At 45.1% G+C, this 24,120-nt stretch overlaps 1 protein-coding gene across 1 annotated transcript in view; it reads right to left on the reverse strand.

Moving 5' to 3' along the window:
- DDX10 (DEAD-box helicase 10) overlaps window positions 1-24,120 on the reverse strand; it is an 832,256-nt gene that overhangs the window by 313,474 nt on the left and 494,662 nt on the right. Inside the window, exon 14 of the mRNA XM_086935230.1 lies at window positions 8,609-8,737. Coding sequence (XP_086791356.1) covers window positions 8,609-8,737 — 129 coding nt within the window. The remainder of the gene's footprint in view (window positions 1-8,608; window positions 8,738-24,120) is intronic.

The raw sequence follows: 24,120 nt of genomic DNA on the forward strand, positions 1-24,120 counted from the left end.
GTTAAGGTTTTCCTTACATTTACCGGGATGATTATTGGATCCAGTTGATCTTGTTGGAGACTTGTGTCTTCCGTCAAAAGCTGAGCTGCTAGTCTAGCTCTATCCCTTTTGTCGTCACTCTCTGTCATTTTGCTGACAGAAAGTTTGCAAAGCAAGTTTCAAGGAAACAAAGATTAGGTGCACAATATTTTGGAACACTGTATCCTTCAACGTTGACTAAACCAAAAACTAATACATAGGAATCTTTTCCTACTAAGTTATGGCGGATATTAACCTTTTACCCACTCCAGGCGTCTATTGGAGTTTTTACGGGAAAAGGGGTCTGTGTTAAAAGCACGACTGAGTTACTCTAGTATCTAGCGTTAAATTTATCGCCTTACCAAATGTTGGGCCCCATGTAGTGTAGTGTAGTTCCTATATTCCCAATAGGCTCTGCGCTTTGGATTAACATAAACGATAGTTTAGACGTAGGACTGAGGTCGAATAGGTCTCTATTGAATATGTTAGACTTAATTGTGTGTGCCAGCTAGCTCAGAGGTCACTAGAAACTTTCTCGAGTAAACAAGAAGGCGTTTAGCTTTCCTGAATAGTCAAGAAGGGATTAGCTTCTGACAACCATATCACATGACAACTTTGTTCCCCCTGCAATAAGGAATATATCTCTAGAGTCGCAGAAACAATAGATAGCTATTTTACTCAGTCAATCGTGCAAGCTTCGTTTCACCAGAAATGCAGAGAAATAGAGAGACAGGCGTTTTCAATAAAAGGGTTATTTATTGAGCAGTCTTCTTTCTCATGCAAGAGAAATTAATTGCAATACATGTCAAAGTAAAGTGCGTACAGTAAAAGAAGTATTATGAAATAATACTGTAAAAGCATTTATATGGTTTTTAAGCCATAAGATACTTAAAATGGATAAAATACATACACTGATAAAATAATGACTAAACGTACTCAACTGGTGTTTCTAAGATACGCCTACCCCAGTGTACCTAACCTAAGCCTAGTACGTGGGAAGGAGTAGATGTGTTACGGTTTTTGCCAAGAATCTGAATCAAGCATTCTCTATGGGTCTAATCAGCTCCGTACCTTGGGTATAGAATGAAGGAGGTCTTGTATCTCTCTCTGGACTCGATCTCCCAGTAACCCGCGAGGGTATCAGGGAAACACTGGAGCTGGATTTTCTTGGCAGGAGAAAAGACAGCGTCTTTCTCAGTGCGTCAGCAGGGAGGGTCGGCTTCCTTCGGCACTCGCATCAGCAGGGCGTCGGGCAAGTAGATAGCCGATTCTGCTCCAAACCACTGTGTGTTGCTTAAGGCAGATGCTGGTATATTTATACCTGGAAGGTGCTGAGTTTGACGTAGGGTTGGAATTAAGACGTCACTAAGAACCGGCAGTTCTTTCAGGACTCTCAGGAGTTCTAGGACAAATCAAAACAGAAGCAGGGGGAATTCCCGGGCTACTGGAGGCTTGGTTTGTTTAAGAACGCGTTGTAATTTCCAGGAGTCTATGGGAGTAGCCTTGCCGTATTTGGACTGCATTGGCTATGACTTAATATGGATATGATTCTTATGCCTTTATAAGGATATGATTTATTATAACCACACAAGGGCATAAATCGGGAATATCTAATTAGGGTCCTAGATACATTCCCAACACTTTTTTTTCTAAGGCCCTGGAAAAAGTTGTGAACCAGGTCACTACCGCTTTTGTTGAAACTAATTCTATCTCCACCAGAGTCAGTCTGGATTCAGGGTGAACTTCAGCATTGAAACGGCGCTGCTGGAAGTGTTTGATGCCATAATGGAAGTTTTGGACAAAGGCGGCAAGGCCGCATTGATATTATTGGGCTTATCTGCGGCCTTTGATACAGTCCCCCATGACCAACTCCTGGCGAGACTTCAGGAATGCGATTTTGGGGGTGCGGTACTCAACTGATTTGCCTCCTCTCTGAAAGACCGCAATGAAATAGTCTGGTCCCCGCATTTTGAGGCCCCCATTCCCCTTTGGTGGTGGGAGTTCCATAGGGCTCAATCTTGAGATATATATATATATATATATATATATCTATATCTATATCTATATCTATATATATATATCTATATCTCAATATCACCACTAGCATATTTGGCCGAGGCTCATGGAGCAAAAATTGTGTCGTATGCGGACGACACACATCTTCTCTTCACCTGCGATAAAAATTCAGATTTTAAAGGAGATAGGATTAACTCCTGTCTGACTGAAGTGTTCTAATAAGCTTAAAAGTAATCCTGAAAAGTCGGAGATCATTTTCTCCAGCCACTCCCCAACCAGCAGTGTATGGCGTAATTGGTGGCCAGCCGATATGTCTCCACCTTCCACTTCCGTCAGAACAGTGAAAAATCTAGGGGTGAAGCTGGACGAGAACGTCTCTATTCAGGCACAGATTCAGGAAGTGGCTGGCTCTAGCTTTGGCATGTTGAAGATGCTAAAGCAGTTCCTGCCTCTCCTGCCTATCATTCATAGAAAAACGGTAGTCCGTGCTATGATAGTCTCTAGGTTGGACTACGTGAACATACTGTATCTAGGGTTGCCGGAGTATCTATTGTCAAGGCTGCAAATGGCCCAGAATGCGGCAGCCAATGCAATACTCATGCTGGGCCGAAGAGCACAGACGTCCACAGGTTTGCTATCCCTGCATTGGCTCCCAATCCGCAAGAGGATCCATTTTAAGGCCATGGTCCTGGCTTTTAAGGCTCTCCACGGCATAGGTGCCGGGTACATCATGAAGAGAGTCCAGTTCTACTGCCCTCGCCATACATTAAGGTCCTCAACACTTCAGTTGGCACGTGCCCCTAAATACCACCGATTGCAGATAGGGGGGCGCTCCTTCCAGGTTCAGGCGGCGCAACTGTGAAACAATCTACCGGTGGAATTAAGACTGCCGCACAATCTCCTAGCGTTTAGGAAATCACAGAAACCCTGGCTATTCCAGCAATAATACCTAACCGTGGTTGTCACACTGCATAGCAAACTGGTTATTATTACGCCTCAGCGCCGGGACACTCTATTGAGTAGCTGTACGCTTATAAATACCCATTTAACATAACATCCTGGGAGTCCCTTGTTTAGTTATACAGGCATCGAGTAGGTTCTGTGGATGTAATTGAACTGAACTAGTTTAAATCTGGCATTGCTTGAGATTATAACTTTGATGAATTATAAACATAAGATTACACACTTCAACTTTTTGCATAAACTATATTGTACTACTGCTAAATTACACAAACTTGATAACTCCAGAACACACAAATGCCTTCGATGTCATCATTATTATTATTATTTACTTAGCAAGGATATATCATACTGTTGCTGATCACTGGACGGAGGTGTTGAGTGTGATATACCAGGCGAAGGACTGGGAAGTTGCCAATACACTGGATGTCACTGTGCTAGGATATGAAGCCAAGGTACCGTAGTCAGTTGGGCACCTTATGGCAGTGCTTATACTGCTGGCGAGATGAGAGCTGGCCCTCAACTGGATGAGTAGCCCATCCCCTCCCAGGAACGCTGGTTTAAGAGCGCTACTGTCTGTGATAGACATGCTAATATGTCTGCAGAGATGCTGCCAATTAGATCTAGACCCAAGGATATATGGGCGTCTCTGAGGTCATACTTGATGCAACAACAATATGACACCCCTCACACCACGTGCCTCAAACTCCCCAGTTTGAGGTGGAGAAGTGTGGCTCAATGATTAGAGCGGCAGACCCTGATGCAGAGGTCTAGCCCGGGACAAGGGTTCAATTCCCCGCCTCGGCGGGTCTTGGGCCCAAAAAATTCCACAGACCTGATAATTCTTGCCTCGGTGCCTATTCCAATCATGGAGTCCCACTCTGCAACTCTGGGGAATAGCTTGCTTAATCTCCACAACGGCCCCCACAACGCTAAGGATGCCTGGCCTCCACCTTGGGGGTGCCCAGGAGTGGACGCCTCACAGGGAAAGCCAGGATGGGTTCCACAGCGGTATTCGTAAAAGCGCCTTGAAACCCTTGTGGGTGAGTAGTGCGCTATACAAGATCAATTTACAGTTAATAGGGACAATGGTTAGTGGTCTTCACAGATGCATATGTTTCTTTTTGTCAGATGTTATCTTCTGTGAGGATATATGTTATAATAACTGCAGGTGTTTAAAAAAAATAAACCATGCCCTCTGCCCATATGTCCATGCCGCTCGAACAACATTGTAAAGAAAGCATTCTCTATATGTAATATGACGCATAGTGCGCCTCAGCAGATTCTACACTTTATTAACTATGTGAGCCGTCTTGCATTGAACAGCATGCTTCAGTGAGGTATGAAACCACAATGGCAAGTGTAGAGCAGGGATTCTATCGCCTTGAGCAGTCAGCATCTTGCTCAGAACTTTTAAACCCGTGTTGATCAAAGAGTGGACACTATGAGCCACATTCTTCTGGGTCTCAATCTGACTTTGGGAGCTTAAGAACAAATACCTCTTTCACTGACAGAGGCAGCTGCTTGCTTACGTATACCTCCTGGCACACCTCTCACAAGCTATCTACAATGGGCTTTGGAATAGGTCTGCAGGGAGGCTGTTTCCTCCTGATGCTTTACCTTTTTCAGGTTTTTTATCACTATCAATATCTCGAGGCAGTCAAACTTAAGTGATTTTACCGTGTGTTTTCATACAATTTATAGATGACTCTCCATGAGGGTAAATGAGGTAAAAAAAAAGGTGTGTAATATCACTGTATCCACTAAAAGCCACATTTCATCCAAAAATGAAATGGATGTCTTTCAGCAAGGGAAAAACATCTGACTTGCTTTTAGAGTAACAGACATAAAACAAAAGAGACCTGCCCTCTCCCTCTGCAGCTCCTCTACTGTGCTGCTGCCTCTGCCCTGTGCAGTGCCCGGTGCAGGTAGGGGTTCGAGCCACCGTGTTATGCCTGCTGTGTTCTGCCTGTTTTTCTTTGCCTGTGTCACTGTTGCCCTTTATTCATTTTTTGTACCCGTCTTGTGCCCGCTTTTCTTTGCCTGTGTCACTGTTGCCCTTTATTCATTTTTTGTGCCTGTCTTGTATCCGTTTTTGTGCCAGTGTTACTGTTGCTCTTTATTTGTTGTGCTTTGTAACTGTTGCCCTCTATTTTGGTGTCTGTCTTGTTATTGTTTTCAGCCCCATTTCCGCCCGTTTCCCGCTCCCTTCCCGCTGGCGCTGCCCCACGGCCCCTACCCCTGCCAAGTCCCGCCTCACAGCTGCGCCTCCCATCCCCTTCCCTATTTAATGGCGGCCGTGCCGCTGGCACCCTAAGGTAAGCCCGTCTGCGACCCGACCGTGACCAGCGCCAGAACCCTTGATCTCCAACCACACACCGCTTCGACTCAAATGCCCTCCTCGCACTCAAACCAGGGAAGAACAACTGCCAGCTGGCCACTCCGAACACCACCCATGGCCAGTTCTCCTGCCGCCACTGCCGCTACACCTTCGCCTCCGACCATACCCCCATGGACGCCACCCCCACAACTAACGCCAACACCTCCAAAGCCCTAAAGTACATCCTCCTCAATGTGTGGTCCCTGACCACACACGGTGTAGAGATCTGGGACCTCCTCAACACCCTCTCGCCAGATATCGCCTTCTTCACAGAAACCTGGACCAATGCCTCCTCCGCCCCGGACATCGGCACCGCCATCCCCAACAGATACAAGATCCAGACGAAGGACCACCCACAACGCCCAGGTGGAGGACTCGAAATCGCACACAAAAGCTCCCTCCGACTGTCCACCGCCAGTACGAGCAACTCCCTCTCCAACACGAACACCTCCATTTCCAGATCCAGACCAGCCCCAGAACCATGCTCCGAGGCACCCTCACCTACAGACCCCCCCGGACCTCGTGCCTCTTTCACCACCTCCATAGTCAACCTCATCGCACCCCACACCATTGCCTCCAGGGACTACACTCTCATCGGAGATCTGAACTTCCAACTCGACAACCGCAGTGACCCTGACTCTACTACCCTCCTAGACAACCCCGCTAACATCGGACTGAAGCAGCTCATCACCGCCCCCACCCACAAGGCATGACACACCTTCGACCCCACATTCGCAGGAAAGAACAGAGTCCCCTTCAGCCACACCTTGTAGCCCCTTTGGAAGGACCACCACTTTGTCCACTTCTCCTTCAACACCACCACTGCGCACCTGCCCACTCTGCGCCCACCACAAAGGAACTGGGGCAAGGTCACAGATGAACACCTCTACGCCACCCTCATCCACGACCCCCACTCCGCCACGACTGATGCAAACTCCACAGCCAAGAAGCTTCAACGCAGGATCTCCAGCTGCGCAGACAAGCTCGCCCCCCTGTGCAACCCCGACAGATAGCGCCCCCTAAAGGCCACCTGGTTCACCACCAACCTCGAAGAAGCCAGACATTCAAGCAGGCGCCTCGAAAAAACAATGGAGAATCAGCAAAGCCACCGCAGACCAGACCACCTACAAGAATGCCATGACAGAATACCACCAACACATAAGAGCCACCAAGAGGACCTTCATCCGGAACAAAATCCTCAACAACTCCAGCAACCCGAAGGAACTCTTCAACATCATCCAGAAATTCACCAAATCTCTCATCGAGCCACGGATGTCCCACCCTCTCACCTCTGTGACAATCTCAGCTCCTACTTACACACAAAGATCAAGACCCTCAACGACAACAACTTCAGTAAGAATACTCCAGGAAGCACCCTCCCCCCAGCAAAGACGGCCAGCCAACCATCACGACCTGGACCACAGTCTCCACCGAAGAGACCACCATGACCATGAGGAGCACCCACTCAGGAACCCCCATGAACCCCTGCCCACCGCACATCTTCCACAGACCTGCCGCCACCATAGCGCCTTTTACCCTACCACTGGAAGCAGGCTGAGGTCAAGCCCCTCCTCAAGAAACCATCCGCCGACCAGACAGACCTGAAGAACTACCGCCCCATCTCTCTCCTCCCCTTCACATCCAAGGTCAATGAGAAAATGGGCATCGCCCAGCTTACCACCTTCATCAAAGAGAACGATATCCTTCACTCTTCCCAGTCCGGATTCCGGAGAAACCACAGCACCAAGACCGCCCTCCTCACCTCTCCTCAACCATGGCCACAACACAGCCCTCATCCTGCTAGACCTCTCTGCAGCCTTCGGCACCGTCTCCCATCGCACTCTTGCAGCTAGACTCCACAATGCCGGCATAAGGGGAACTGCCCTCGACTGGATCTGCTCCTTTCCCACCGGCAAAACAAAAAAGATCAGACTCCCTCCCTTTCTCTCCGAACCCTCAGAGATCAACTGCGGAGTACCCCAGGGATCATCACTCAGCCCCATGCTCTTCAATATCTACATGGCCGCCTCAGAGCCTCATCAGACAGCACAGACTCAGCATAGTATCCTACGTAGATGGCACCCAGCTCATCCTCTCCCTCACGAAGAACCCTGAAGCAAGCACACTAAGCTTCCAGGAAGGAATGAAGGACGTCGCAGCCTAGAAGAGCAGCAGCTGCCTAAAGTTCAACTCGGACAAGACCAAAGTCCTCGTCCTATCCCCTGCGGCTTGGGACAACACCTGTTGGCCACCCGCCCTCGGAAACCCATCCACCCCTACATACCACACCCGAAACCTCGGCTTCATCCTGGACTCCTACCTTGCCATGACTTGCCAGATCAACGCCGTTGCCTCCACTTGTTTCAACTCCCTCCGCAAGACCTTCAAGAGGATTCCCCCCCCCACGCCAGAAAGACTATCATCATTGCACTCATAACCAGCAGACTGGACTACAGGAACATCCTCTACGCTGGAAACAACAAATCTTTACTACACAGACTCCAGACCATTAAGAACAGTGCACATGACCCAACACCTGCGAGAGCTCCACTGGCTCCCCGTCGAGAAGAGGGTAACCTTCAAGCTACTCACTCACGCCTACAGATCATTCCACAACATGGAACCCAAATACCTCAACGACAGAGTTTGTTCCCACGTACCCAAAAGAAACCTCCGCTCAGACGATCTCGCCCTGGCAGAAACCCTGCGCATCCGCAGAGCCAGAGTGGGTGGAAGAGCCTTCTTTTACGTCGCTGCCAAGGCCTGGAAGGACCTCCCAGTGGACATCAGACGCTCCCCCACCCTGCAAATCTTCAGGAAGAGACTAAAAACCTGGCCTTTCGGCTAAACCCGGAGCTGAACTCACCTCCCCCCCCACCGCGAGCTCCTTGAGATCCTCAAGGGTGAGTAGTGAGCTTTAAAATTCCCTGATTGAAAATGTAAATACTGTGTTGTATGCTGACACAAAACCATATTTGTGCAGTCATGAATATACCATACCTTGCAATACAGAAATAAACAATAAAAGAACAAGAGAGCAGAAACATTCAATAGTTATGTCACATCAAAAATGCTACACTTACTGAGTGATAAAGCCTATGAAAAACATCAAAATGCAAACATTTGAGAATGAAACTAATTGTACTTTCCAGATAATCAATTTCAGGCAATAATATTTTCTTAATCTTCCTTCTGGCACTAGCTCATGAGTAATTGGTTTGTGTGAGAACTTACCTTTCCATCATCAGTAAATTTTACTTTAGTGTTAACTTTAAAATTCTTCTTCAGCGCTTTTTTGGCACCTTTTATTTTTGATACTTTTTCAGATTTCTTGAGTTTTAAGGTCGACTCTTCATCTTCACACTATCAAAAATAAAATATACAAGATGCATTAATACATTTTAATTAAAATTAATCATAAGTGCATAAGAGCTACTGCTGGCCAAAGGAATATAATAAATCTTTCCAAAGACAGGAAGACGTCTTTGCAACTTTGATAAATGGGCATTCGGTGCAAAAGATTAATGTTTGTTTTTTTAAACAACAAATATAAAAGTTTAGTTATTGGATTTATCTACTTACTATACACAAATCTACACTTCAAATTGCTTTTTCTCACTATCAACAGACCGATACAACACTTTACATATATATTCTGTGGTTCATTTGGCTCTTCGTGTAGATAATTTCCTATTGTTTGCACACCATCCAGTGGGTTTCCCTTTCACAAAAAGAAGAAATCTTCCCATCTGTTAGTAATGTGATATTTCTAAAGATTGGTCTTAAATAAGCCTTTTGAGCTTAATATAAAGAAGATTAAAAAAACATGCTGAAAATTATGCTAGCTAGGCCCACCTGGTGTACCTTTCCTATTTTTTCGATTCTAGCCTATGGCAGAAGCACATTCAGCATAAACCTGCCAAAATGCTATGCGATGCCTTGGGAAACAATCTTGCCAGCACAGGCACACTGTAGCTATTCATGCAAAGCGTAGTCAATAAAAAAAGCTCAAGGTTATTTCCTGATCTTAAAGTTGGGCCTGATCTTCCTTCATCGATCCTCAGTCCCTCAATATGGCTCATCTTGACAGGGCATTAGAGTGAAGATTTCTTGCCTACGTCACCTTTCCGAATTCCTGGATAAAGGTGGCATGCATGAATAAGATTTCAAGCCTCTACATTCGAACATGTCTCTCGCACATTTTGAATGATGGGGGTTTTGTGCTTCGGACATGAAATAATTCACCAACCCAAATAATGAAGCACATTTCAAGGAGGCATTTAAGTATGTATCTGACATATAGCAAGAACCTAACTGCACAGCAGGAGAGCGCGGCACCACATACTCATAGAAGCTTACCTTCTACATCCTCTATCAACCCTATCCTATCTCCCTCCATTTCTCACAACACAATTAGCCACAACACTATGCAAGTCCATATACAACATCTTCCTTTCTCTCCATCAAAAAACATTAAATAACACTATCATAACCAGCCATCAAAATTGCGTAGCTTATCCTGAACCACGCCTAGAAAACCCTCCATGGCCAAGGACCCGCGTACATAAACCACGCCATCATTTCCACCAACACCCCAGGAACCTCCGCTCCGCACACCTGCCTCTCGCAGAGATCCCTTGCATATGTTGGTGCTGCATTGGAGGACGCTCCTTCTCACATCTAACTATCAAAACCTGGCTCTTCAACTGAAACCTGCAGCTAGCGCCTTGATATCCCCTCCGGAGACAAGTTACACTCAACAAATACAATGTGATTGATTGATTTACGAAGGCTAGGACTGGTGCAATTTGGAAGTGGACTGAAATCCTTTAACCCATTTCAGCCTCCTCCTGTAAAGACCTTTGCTTGACTCCTGGACAGCATACCATTCCTACATCAGTCTGTACAAGCAACCTATGAATGACCATAAAAATCCTAGAAGTTGCAATGCATAGGGATTTATAGGTGCTAAAAACCAAACACCTTCAAGCAGGATTTAAGGTGCGCTTTATGGTAAATTCGATACTCTAATAACTGGTAAAAACATGGACATTGGAGGACAAGGGAAAAGACACATTGGTGCAAGAGTGATACCTGGCAGTCAAGGCATCAAGGGAAGCCTAAAGCTAACCTAATGGACATACCTTTAGACTAGCTGTAAATCCTTCATTAAGATCTATCCTTCCCAGACTGGATCAGCCAGTAAAGCTAGCACAGTGCAGCTACATATATCTATTAAAGTAATACAACACCCACTAGACACAAGAGATCCGTCCGAACTAAACGTGCAAGAGGTGACAATCAGCTGAGTTGCAGCTTCTGTGCACATACACTGAAAAGCCTATCACATATGCTATTTTGTTGCCCAAGCTTTCAAAAAGAACATTATTTTTCACAGCCATAATTTCTAAGTTTGTGCACTAGAAAGTGCACCAATGCTGTCAGATACAGTTTCAATAACAGACATTGAAATGGTCAAGTAAAATGTTTGATAGTGGTAAAAATAGCGACTACAATAAGAGTGTGGCGGGAGGGGGTAAAAAAAAAAAAAGATAATTTCACTTACCTTCCCGGCAGTCGCCTCTCCTCCGTCCTCTTCGGTTGACGAAGCAGGAAGCACACAGGCTCCCGGACTCTCCTAAGCTAATCACGCCGCTGCGGTCATCAACTTGACAACAGAGTCGTGATTGGTCTGAGCACCATGGTTTGGCACTCAGTCAGGGACTGGGAGTCTGTGCATTTTTCTGCCCCCAGCCAGGCGGTGCATTACAGCGAGGTGGAGAACATGTTAGTGTGCATGACTGTTGGGTTGGCCCAAGATGGCCAGCCAAACCGCCATGCACACTTAGAAGGCGCTCACTGCCCCTCCCCCTTCTCTGTGGGCAGCCCCGCTCCACAGTTAAACAGAGTCAGTAGTGAAATATAAATGATAACATTGCGATATCATTTTATTTTTCCGGTGCGGCGATGATCCTCTGCCTTAGCGGAGGAGCCGCCGCAGCGTGGTTACAGACAAAAGTGTCAGTTCCACAGCTAATGAACAACGAATTATGAGCAGTGAGCACTTACAAGTATTCTTAAAGTTAGGGCCAGAAGCACTACTTATTTAACTGTAGAACTACATTAATAATGATTTTTATAGCAGATGCGCCTTTCAAAAAGCGGTTGACACACAAACAATTTGATTGTTGAACCTCATCCACTTTATTCATTTTTATATCAAGGTGTTTGTATGTCTCTCCAACATACTCCAGTCAAAGTAAAAAGACAGTTTTAGTGAATAACTGTGTGATAAATTGTGCGATTTTTTATTGTTGTCAAGGAATGAGTAGTTGTCCTATTTTAATATATGTGATGTCATTTTGTTAGCATTTTTTTTAAGATAGTTTATCATTTTTACATTACGTGTAAGGTATTGCATTTTTTTAATTAACTAAGCTATTAAGTTACTTAGTCTGTTTGGATTAAAAGAAGCTTTTGAAATGCCGCACTGCACATAGGATTATATCCTTAGTTATATGGGGTCTCACAGCATACAGGAATCAAAGTTTGGAATTCTGTTTCTAAATTTAGTCTGTTAAAGAGGAAGAACGGTTGTTTAAGCATTCAATAAATGTGTCCGACGGGTGTTTAATGCAATCTGCCTAGTTATTAAAAATGATTTTACTACTCTGACCTATAGTCGTAAATGTTAAGGTCACTTGTAGATAGGTTCTGAAAGTATTTGCATACAGATTGAGTGCTTTGCACACTAAATGTGGAGAGGGCAGAGAGACTTATGAAAGGCAAAGATTATTAAACTTCAAATGAGGCCAATAGCACATACATTCAGCAATTAACTACATGAAATAAACAGTCAATCTTCAGAGGCAGTGCTTCTAAATCTGGCTAATTCTCTCGGCGACTTCCATCCGTGGGCTCATCTGTACTTTGTAATGATGAAACTAGAGTTTTCTTTAATCACTTCAGACACCATAGATGAAATGTGCCCCTTTCTTCGGGCTCTTATTCATAAAACCTTTTCTATGAGCAATCTCTTATTCCAGACTTAGGTGTAACTTCAGGGGCAGCTCCTCCGTAATGGCGGAGGGGCGTCGCCCCACAGCCGGTGCAAGACGACGATAAATAAAATTATAACAACATAATGTTATTATGGTTTTATTTATGCTGCCTGACCCCGCATTACGTATGGGGTTGGGCCAGGCATGTCAGGGAGGAGTAGAGTGCACTTCTAAGTGCGTATGTGTGTTTGGCCGGACATGCGCACTTCTGTTTCTCCAACCCGCTGTGTTACACAGCTGGGTTGGAGAAAAGGCACAGGCTCCAATGCACCATCTGAGCGGCAAAGTAGGCCGCTCAGACCAATACTGGGGCTGCTCTCATGTGAGAGCAGCATCTGGATTGGGTGTGGAGCCTGTGCCCTGAGGACCCAGCCTCTTCCGGCCGACGAGAAGAGCAGCAAGGCAGGCGGGAGCGGAGCAAAACAGCAGGTAGCCTTTTATTTGTTTATATAGATATATATATTAGATTTCTCCCCTTCCCAAACACGCCTCCCTCTCCACCCGCTGTCACCCGCCCACCTTTGGTAGGTGGCAGCCACCACTGTGTAACTTACTTGTGAATTTCCAAGAGCAAGACGGGCAATTCACAAAACATTTTTACTGTGAGTAAGTAAGGACTTACTCCTGGAAAGTGCCACAGAATTTGTTATTTAACTTGGGTATTTGGCTTTACAACTAATAGCAAAAATCGTCCACCACCAAGTTATGGCATAAAGCGTAGTAGAATTGACATGCTTAAGCATGTCCTATATATTCCCTGTTGTTCATGAAATGTATATATTTTTTTTACGGACTATGGGCCTTCTACAGAACTTCTATCACCCTAGTGCAGAACTTTCGAAGTTACGTGCAACCTTACAGGCTGAGTATCCAGACCTTTGCAACAGATCACCAATCCAAAGCGAGGCATCTCTACCTAAGCAAACTGTATTTTGCATTCAACAATCTGCAAAAGGTGTATGTACCATCTTCATTTAGAGTGGGTTTGGCTCGATGAGGACAAGTCAGCCACAGGTGTAAAAACAAAAAACAAGGTATTTAGGCCATAACAAGTACCTTTGTGATAATGAAAGACCTCATAAATGATATTTGAGCATATTTCAATAATTACTCAAGCAAAAATCTGACCAGTTATTAAAAAACGTTAAATATCATAATCTCTATAATCCATGAGAGTCTGCAAACTTTTTATAAATGGTTATCTCTTAATTCTATAGGCGCCTAGTGACGCACTCAGTTGCAGATTACAAAATCAAAATCGGCTGTAATAAGTAATTGCAGGCGATTTCGGATATCACAATGCCTGCTGCCAAAAACAGCAGCCCAGGTGAAAGGCAGCTGCTTAAAGGAAAATTATGAAAAGTTGCTTTTCTTTCTTCCGCTTTATTTTTCTAGCTTACAGCGACTAGCAGAAAAATCCTTAAGATGTCCCTGACCGCTGGTCCTCTCCGCATCCTCTTTTCCCTCATTTCCATCCCTCCTGATCTGGCCAGGGTTGACAGGCAGCTGTTGCAGCGGCGGCTCTAGGCTCATGGCGGCCCTGGGCAGGGAGCGGAAGTGGGGGGCCCCCGGAGGAACAGGTAGGAGGCCCCCGGAGGAACGCAGGCGTGGAGGCCAGTGAAGAGGGGGAGTCAGGGTGTTTAGAAGTGGAACAAAGCCAGAGCCCGCCAAATCCCTGCCAGGGGCCGCCACGCAAATATGTATCCATCCTCAGAGGATTATTATATTAAGGATATATATTGGTGTGTTGGCCCTTAGGGTTTGGTGGCACTGTGCAGGTGCACAGCTTGCACATGCCTAAGGCCGCCCCTGGCTGTTGTAGTTTCTCAGCCCAGTTCTGCTGCGGCAGCTTTGGGTAAACAGTGGACTGCGGACACCGCTTGAGCAAGAAAGGGCTGCAGCACTCACTGCTCACACTGGCTTCGCTTCTGAATAACCTGATATCAAGACCAAAGTGGGCAGGCATGGTGGGATGTCATAGCATTGTATCTCTGAGACTACTCAGGCTAGGGAGAAGTGATGGTGGGGATGGAGCTTCAGGGTACACACCCCAGTGTGCCCACTGTCTAATGGGACAGCAGATATATGATACAACAAAAAAGTAACATACGATCAACAGGACACGCCATTATTTATTTTCACAATAAATGTGTTAGGCCTACTGCCTTCATCGTAACTTATCAGGCCTAAAAACATTATAATTAGCTTGTCAGCATAAACACCTACAAGCAAACATCAGGTACACCATAGTAAAATAACAAATATGTACACAATTACAGTGTCCAAAACAATATAAAATCCCTCCTAAGAGAGACTAATAAGGATTTCCTAGAGTACACATTCTATCCCCATGATTTGTTTGCATGGGTTATCAACTCCAAAACTCTTGCCTAATACGCTAATCTGTATGATTCCATGCAACATAAGATCTGCCTACAGGTTTGATCACATTGTAAGAGTAATCCAGCTTTATTGCCTTTAACACATGCTTGTCATAATAGGTATGCCAGGACTTCTGGCTTTGTCATAATGTTTCATAATAAACAGATCAAACCTATGGAGTCTGGAATATCTTTTCCCAATAAACTGATACGGCCAAAAGCCTTCATCATTGGGTTGACATCATAACCAACACAAACTGGCAAACATCATGTATAGAGTTATGAAATTACAAATATCTAGAAATATAGCTTGCAAAACAATGTATCACTCCTCTCAAAAGGGCCTAGCAAGAATTATCACAATGAAACGCCAACAAGGTTTGTCAGAGTGGGTGGCCAATGCCAAACCTCAAGGGTACTATGATAATCTGTATGACTACATGTAAAAAAATACCAGTCTATAGCCTGTATCACAATGTGTTAACAAACCTCTGGAAAATACCTACTGGCTGCAACAAACGCTTTTCATGATAAATAGGCCACGCCTCCTTCCTTTGTCGCAACGTTTCATAATAAGCAAATCAGACCTATATCATAAGAGATAACATTTCTCAGTGCACCAATCCGGCCAATAGATGTCATCATAACCACCCACAAACAACCGTCAGAAACACCATAGTAAAATTACAAATATGTACAAAATTACAGTTGCCAAAACAATATAAAATCCCTCCTTAGAGAGACTAATACTATTTCAGCCCTTCAGTTTTGCACAAAATTTCCCTAGTGCAAAAATCATGAAATTACAAATAAATACAAAATTAGCATTGGCAAAGCAAACTACTCTCTCTCCTAAGAAGGACGAACAATGATTCTCTCAGGGGAAATTTTCTATGTATAAACGGTCTGTCACCATGGGTAACCGAATCCACAGCCACTGACTACAACAGCAATCTGTGAGATTCTGGGTAACTATACCCTTCTCTGCAGGCTTTAATTGGAGAAGAAATAAGTCATTTTAAAATGCATTAATGTTAAAATATGTATTTAATAATAAACAGATCAGGCCTTTAGCCATGACCATTGGCTTGGCAACATAACAAACAGTCCTGCTGGAGTATAAACTTGCGGTGCCGATGTGTTTGAAATACGCATCAAATCAACGGATTCCGTGCGTTGTCTTTACTTGACCACTGGACTCGGGCTTGAGAAGTTTTAGCCGCCGGTAGACACAGACAGCCCCGACTGGAGCGCTACAATTACAAACCGGGCATTCCTGCCCCACGCCCCACTTCAATAAGACAAGTGGGAGCACATCACATAACCCAGTCCTTGAGATACCATTGCTGGATTTGAAAGAGATTACTTGTTGGTCCTGAGGAGAACCCCACAATAAGGGGTTCGAAACGCGTCGACCCTTTCCCCCCCCATTGGCTCACTGTCCATGTCAAACATTAGAAGGACTGTAGTATGAAACTATAGGAGTGATTCCAACTGATTCTGCTCCACTACATTAATGAAAAATAACTATGGCGTATATTTATGTATATTGAAGTAATTGTTGTGACAAAGGGCCAATACCTCAGAGGTATAAGATGTTTTGTTTTTGTTTGTATGTAGGATGCATGTAGTGAATGAGTGCTGGTGAGGATGTGATGCAAATTTTGTACAGTTAATGTTTGTTATTGCAAAAAATGTATTCATTTGTATATAGTCTGTTTATGCACTAAGAACTATTTCTGATAAAAATATAAATGATTTAGAGTAGTCAAATAAATGACTCAATAAACTAGTGACGTTAGTGAAAACGGACCGGTTTGTTTTATTCATAACAGGTTCTGTGTCAAAAGGTTCTGAAATTAAGACCAGTATTGGCAGTTTTGTTGTTCCATATGGAGTATAAACTTTGGCACAAGCCAAAAAAGTGCAATACAAGCACTGTTTTCAGTGTAAGGACAGAACTTCGGCCCAGTCAAATCCTGTACTAAGAGAAACCAACATGTGGGAGGAGCCACAGCGCCTCTCGGAGTAGTACAGAGAGAGCAAATTCTTCTTGATCACAGAAGGTAGTATGGCGACATCAGTGCTGTCCAGCCAGACGTAAAAAAGATCACAACTCTATACAGATCGCTGATAATGGTAAAAATTGCCAGTCATATTTTGCACCGGGATCACTCCTGATTTCTTTCTGCAAATTCCAGCATTCACCCGGCATAAAGGAGAGCCAATGCATTTATATTTCAAATGTTTACATCTAGGAGCCTTCATCCCTATCACAGTGAATGGCTTTGCCGCTTATGCTGACTTTTTCTCATCATTTGGGCTGCAGCCTGACGTGCATCAATTGAGAGACACCATCAGCCTGATTCATGAAGGTGAATTGTGCTCGCAAAGGGCCAGATTCTCAGAATCTGGCTCTTTGCGAGCGCAATTTTTGCATTTGGATTCATCATCCCAAATGCAAAAATCGGTAATAGCGATTTCGCTATTTTGCGAGGAATTACATTTAAGGAATCTCTATTTGAGATTCCTTAAATGCAATTCATCATCCATTTTACAATTGCGAATTCGCAATTTCGGCCCGCTATTTACCGCGAGGTCCAACCTCTTGGTAAATAGCGAAAACTTAGAAAAATGCTTTTAAAAGCATTTTTCTAAGTTGCATGTTGCGCACACACATGTCCTTCGGACATGTGTGTGCGCAACACCTGTTTAAATTTGCATTTAAGGGGTGCTACAGGGTGTCCTTTGGACACCCCTGGCACCCTTTAAATTGCTATCTTATTTGCGATTAGCTAATTGCTAATCGCAAATAAGGAATACTCCCCATTAATTCCTATGGGCCTTTTGGCCCATAGGAATGAATGGTTAGTCATTCCTTATTTGCGATTAGCAATTTTCTAATCGCAAATAAGGAATTTGTAGGAATCGCATTTTTTTTGCGATTCCTTCATGAATCCCGTTTTGCGAGTCTGTTATAACGATTCCTTATGAATCGCTATTAAAGACTCACAAAACGGTTCTTTGATGAATCAGGCTGCATGCGTATTATTAACTGAAACCGAGCTAGCCCTTGAAAGATTATATACACAGTAAGGACTAAACTTAAAAAATAGCCGATGGGGCAACTATTGAAATGAGCATTTATTTTACAGATTTCGAACACGTTGCTCTTTGCGTTTTCGGAATGTGTTCTTTTGTAGGATGCAATAATTTAGTCAAAATTAAAAAAAATCTTGTATTCCATTTTGGGCCGGTTTTTCAATGAAATATAAAATTTGCAAACTGGGGACTCATGACAGAATTCTAAGTGACTGATGTTTGCCGTCTTGCTACACAGCAAATTAAATTCATTTTACCCGAACCATAACATCAGCAGTTCTATTATTATATGAGAAACTGTCGAATCAATGTTATGTGCGTTGATTTGCAGTAGAAGGTGGGTTTCCCAATTAAAACACAGTGTTATGTCAGAGGAAGCTTTGACACGCATGCCCAGAGTATGGCGTACAAGTCCAAATCAAAGGCGACAGAAAGGTGGTATTGTAACAGAACCTTTACAGCTGTATTTCATGAAAAGGCATACACAATGACAAACATCGAGGCAGACCAGACATCCTCCAAATGGGAAAGAGCCTATGACATTTTGAAAATTCATCACAATATGAGGTCACTCATTTTGTATGAGGGTGAAGATCTTCTGAAGACTGTTTACCTGTTTTCACCTGTAGTACTATTAATGTTATGTTATGTTATATATATTCACTGAAAAAGCATAGGTTTCTGGGACGTTATAATTTGAAATTAGCATTTAAAAAAACATAGAAATTAAATGAAAAAAACATACGTTTCAAGGATGTTATAGTTAGAAATTAGCATAAAAAAACATAGAAATTCACTGAAAAAAACGTAGGTTTCAGGGACGTTATAGTTAGTTGGTCATTTCACTCGTAAAAACCAGAGAAATTCGGCGGTTATAGTTAGTTAAGCTAACTATAACTAGCGCCCCCGCAATGCTCTGCTGATGACGTCACATATTACATCACTCATGACATGGTCAGTGACATTTCAGACGACATCACTCATGACATCATCCAGTGACTAACTGTTTCTGTAAAGTTTAAATATGATTGAGATATATATATATATATATATATGTGTGTGACGGGGTGGGTTCACAGGCCCCCGTAGAAGGGGATCAGACTATGGACTGGTGGTCAGCCACCGCTGTTTCACGTGCCTCCGTTCCCTCCATGCAGCACCCTGACAGCCCCGACGGTGAGGACTGGAATTCCGGAGACCCGGAATACTGGTGGCCGACGATGAAAGAAAACGAACTCTATACCTTTAAGGGATGGGAGCCCTCACTGGCAGCTCCGCCCCTATCGACGGACACGACGACGTCAAAAGAGCCCTGGAAGCAGGAAGCAACGGACAACGTTTCCCCGGAGAAGAGTGGAGGAGAGGAGCGAGCGAGCCGTAGCACCGAAGCGGAGGAGAACCTGTCGAGCCCAGGCGAGGAGTCGTGGAAGCCAGGAGAGCATCGGAAAAACGAGCCGCCCCGCCACACGCCCACGGGAGGGGTGTGGCTCCAACAGGTACGGGGTCTTATGGCGGGTTGGATGGGACAACGCAACCTGCCTCCCGTAGAGTAAATGTACAGACCCCTGTACAGCCGCCCTGCATGCCCGACATCACGAGCACAAACCCTTCACGAATCCTTCTTTGTAAAATACACGCAAGCACTGGTTTCCCTCACTCCCGGTCCCTAAGAGTTTAGTGAGTGTGTGGTCCGGATTCCTCCTTTCTCTTCTTCCACCCGGTGCGAGCCGCTTTCCCGAGAAGACCGGACCCAAGACCAAGGCAACCTGGATCCCCCCGATCAACGGCCTATGATCCTGCCGCGTTTGCCCGAGAGCGCATCACCAGTAGACAGAGAAAGACTTACACCAAAATAAAGCCGTCTTTGAAAAGTCTATATAAGTATTCAGCCTCTCCTTCCATCGAACCGTCCCTCAGGAGCCCAACCAGGGTAGAAGTAGATATCCCTGTCCACGGGCTTCCCCCTAACCCGCTACAATATGTTTACATTTTGTGCAATAAATCTCGATTGAGATTGAACTAACGAGAGTGCTGGTCCTTACTGTTCAAGTAGCAGCGGAGATATATATATATATCTCAAGGTGTATTGAAGTATGAGTGGGAGTATGAGTGTCCGAATAGATTATTTAGTAGGTGAGTGACTGACTGTATAAGTGAGTGATTTAACGTGTCTTACTGAATGCATGGGTTAGTGACTAAATTGTGTAAATATCTGTATCAGTCTGTCAGTTGGTGTGTAGGCGGCTGCATGAGTTGGTGAGCAGCTTTAGGAGTGTCTATATGGGTCATTGATTGGTTGTCTGAGAATCTGAGTGCCTGAATGTCTGTGTGGGGGGGTGTGACTCTGTGCATAGATGTGTGAGTGGGTAGCTCAATGGATATATGGGTTCAAGATTGCATCTGTGAAATGATGTATGGGTGGGTGAGTATGTGTATTGGTGAGTGAATGGATGTCTCTGAGGTACATGTGTGAGTAACTACATATGTGAAAGGCAGTATATGTGATTGTTGGAGTAAATAAATCAATTTATATGTGAGAGTGAATGATTGTGGCGGTGTGTGTATAACTATATACGTGAGTAAATTGGAGTGTGAATGAATCTTTGCATGACTGACTAGGTGTGTGAGTAACTATGGATGAGTGGCGATGTGTGAGTATCTGTATAGGTATCTGAATGCAAATGATAGTGCTGTATTGATAAGTGACTGCATGTAAGAGTGACTGTATGGGTGAATGAGTGGATGTGTGTGTAGACCTAGGAATCAGTGAGTTGGTATGTAGTAACTGGTATTGGTGTGTCTATGGTTTCGAAAATGGTAGGCTGCATTTTAGAGTGGGTGTATCAAAGGTTATATTATTGTGTGAGGAGGTGCATCAGATTATCACTTGGATGATGTAATCAGTGATGTCACTGACCATGTCATGAGTGATGTAATATGTGACGTCATCAGCAGTGCATTGCGGGGGCATGAGTTATAGTTAGCTCAACTAGCTATAACGGCCGAATTTCTCTGGTTTTGTACGAGTGAAATGTCCAAATATAACGTCCCTGAAACCTATGGTTTTTTCAGTGAATTTCTATGTTTTTTCGAAATGCTAATTTCTAACTATAAGGTCCCTGAAACCTATGTTGTTTCCAGTTAATTTCAAAGGCTTTTTAAATGCTAATTACTATTACGTCCCTGAAATCTATGTTCTTTTCAATTAATTTCTAAGGTTTTTTAAATCCTAATTTATAACTACAACGTAGTAGTCGAATTTGCAGAGTGGTGGAGAAAGGAGGCTGAGCCTCGGACCAGAGTTCCGAAATTCTGCTGCGTAGGACTTATAGGAGGTACCAGGAGGGTTTATTAGCCCCCAAAGTCCCTCAGGAGTAAAGTGGATATCATCATTCAATTTGTAGTGTGCCAGGAGGCGCGTTTGCAGAGTGGTGAATAAAGGGGGGCGTGGCCTCCTAAGACGTCTTAGCAATCCCACTTTGTGGGACTTACTGGAAGTAACAAGAGGGGTAGTTAGCCCCCAAGGACATCCTTGGGGGACAACTACCCCTCCTATTACCTCCAGTTAGTCCTACGCAGCAGGATTGCTAAGTCCTCATAGCAAGCCTCAGCCCCTTTGCCCACCACTCTGCAAACGCTCTCCCTGACGCTCTGTTTGATGGGCGTTAAAGTCACTTTCGCTGCTGGGGGTCCTTTGGGGCCAACTAGCCTACCTCTTACCTCCAGTAAGCCCCACACAGTGGGATTGTTGAGAGGCGGACACAGGCCATGCCCCCTTTCTCCACCACTCTCCAAACACGCCCCCTGGCGCATTCTAAGTTGTGGAATTAAGTCCCCTTGCCTCCTGAGGGTCCCTGGGGTCCAACTAGCCCACCAGGTAGCTCCAGTAAGTCCCACACAGCTGAGTGGTCCGAGGCCACGCTCCCTTTTTACACCAGGCTGCCTGGCGCACTGCTGCTCGGGGCAGGAAGTCCACTTGTGTCCTGAGGTTTTTTTTTTTAATTTGTCCGGATTCGCGCACCCAGCGCAAATTCAGCCGACATTTTAAAAAAATGTTTTTTTTGGGCCTGGGGGTCATTGTGGGACCCCCTGAGCAGGCCTAGGGGGTCAGGGTATTTCTACCCTGCCCTTTTTCTTGTTTTTCACCTTCTTTTTTCTGTTTTCTTGTGACTCGGTTACCGAGTCACAAGAAGGCTGCCAACAGTCCCTGGTTTAGAGTGTTGGCAGCCAATTGGAATGAAGCTCGTCCTCGGTGCTCAGATATATACATTTCTTATTTCTTGAATTTCTCTGTAACTACTTAACGGATTTACACCATTAAAAAAAAGGTCACTTTCTGAACCAAGAGCTACCTTTTTGCCAAATTTGGTGTAATTGCATTCAGCAGTTCGGGCTGTAGCCGTGTCTAAAGTTTCCTATGGAAATTAACATGGGAAAAACAAGTTTTGGGACCCCCTTTTTTCTTGGCCGCCACTTGAAGAATCACCCCGAAACTTTCAAGACAGGAGCTGACCGGAGCGCCCCATTAGTTTTGAACATTTTGCGAAGATTCAACAAACAGCGCCAAAGATATTTGCAAATCAAAAGAATCTTTTCCTATGGAAACTAGATCCCAACTAAAACTACCTACTGGCAAATATGTAATATAAATATATATATATATATATATATGCTTCAGTCCGAGGTTGTCGAGGTTGTCAAGGAGGGTGGGGGAGTGGGGGTCATTGCGGTTTTCAAGGTGGAAGTTCAGGTCTCCGATGAGGATGTCATCCGTGGAGGCGATGGCGTGGGGTGCGATGAGGTTGGTAAGGGTGGTGGGGGAAGAGGCACGAGGCCCGGGGGTCTGTAGAAGAGGGTCCCGCACAGAGAGGCTCTGGGGCTGGTTTGGATCTGGAAGTGGAGGTACTCTGTGTTGGAGCGGGGGTTGCACGTGCTGGAGGTGGAGAGTCGGAGGATCTCTTGTGTGCGATGGCGAGTCCTCCTCGTGGGCAGTTGGGCCGGCCCTTTCTTTGGATCTTGTATCCCGTTGGTCCATATTTCCGTGAAGAAGGCGACGTCTGGCGAGAGGGTGTCCGTGGCGTGTCTGTGGAGGGAGCGTAGGTTGAGGAGTATGCCTATCAGGGTGTCGGTGGTGCAGGCACCTGTCGTGGGTTTAGCGGTCGTGGGGGGCCTGTTGGCACTGAAGGATTGTCAGAAGGTCAGCAGGAGAACTGGCTGTGGGTTGTGTTCGCCGTTGATCTGTAGCATTTGTTGTATCTTCCGGGGTTGAGTGCGAGGAGGGCAGCTGAGTCGTAGCGGCGGATGGTCGGAGAACCAAGGTCACTGGCACCGGCTGAGGTCGGGTCGCGAATGGGCGCAGACGGGCTTAGCGTCATGCCTGCGGTGCATGGCCCTGCTGCCTGTAGTTGGGGAGGGGGCAGGGAAGCGCAACTGGGAGGCGGGAAAACGACAGGGGGGAGGGGCTGCAGAGGCAGCAGTGGGAAGGGCACAGGGCAGAAAACGGGCACAAAAAAAAGTTCCAGAGAGGAATAAGATACAAATCAGAAGACAGAGAGGATGCAGAAAACTGGCACAAGGAGACAGAAAACAGAGATTGGCACAGACACGGGCACAAGACAGGAAACCAGAAAGGTGGCAGAGACACAGACAAACAGCAGCCAGCAGAAGAGCAAGGCTCTTCCACTGGGCCACCAGGGATGAAGTGCAGGCAGGAGCCTGTGGATGGAGGAGGGCCTCAACACCTACCTGAGCAGCAGCAGCGCCCAGCAGCAGTGGTGGCACTTAATAGTGGAGCTGCGAGGGGAGAGCAGGTCCCTGACCAGGAGGTCAGGGGTCTTGCTCACACTCCTTCGCAGAGTGGTCAGAATATATCAGGCTGATGTGTTGATGTATGGTGATTACTCATAAGAACATGATGAGCACTTGCAGTAAGTGTTGCCAGGATTGATGGCACTAAGAGAAATGCAGCTTCAATGTTCCTTCCATTGAATATTCGGGTAATTTTTTTTTTCATCTAATCCTGGTGAGGGCCTTCAATGACATGGACAGACCTCCAACAACAGTGAATAATTACGTTTTTGTGCATTGACGAGCATTATGGGAAATGTGTTCCTAATTTTGCTGAGAAGAGCAAGGATATGAGGTCCTGGTTGAAGAAAGGACATTTTCGTGATTGGAATCTTGCTCGTGAAAAAGAATGTCA

This window comes from Lissotriton vulgaris, chromosome 8 (assembly GCF_964263255.1).
Source record: "Lissotriton vulgaris chromosome 8, aLisVul1.2, whole genome shotgun sequence".
NCBI classification, from domain to species: domain Eukaryota; kingdom Metazoa; phylum Chordata; class Amphibia; order Caudata; family Salamandridae; genus Lissotriton; species Lissotriton vulgaris.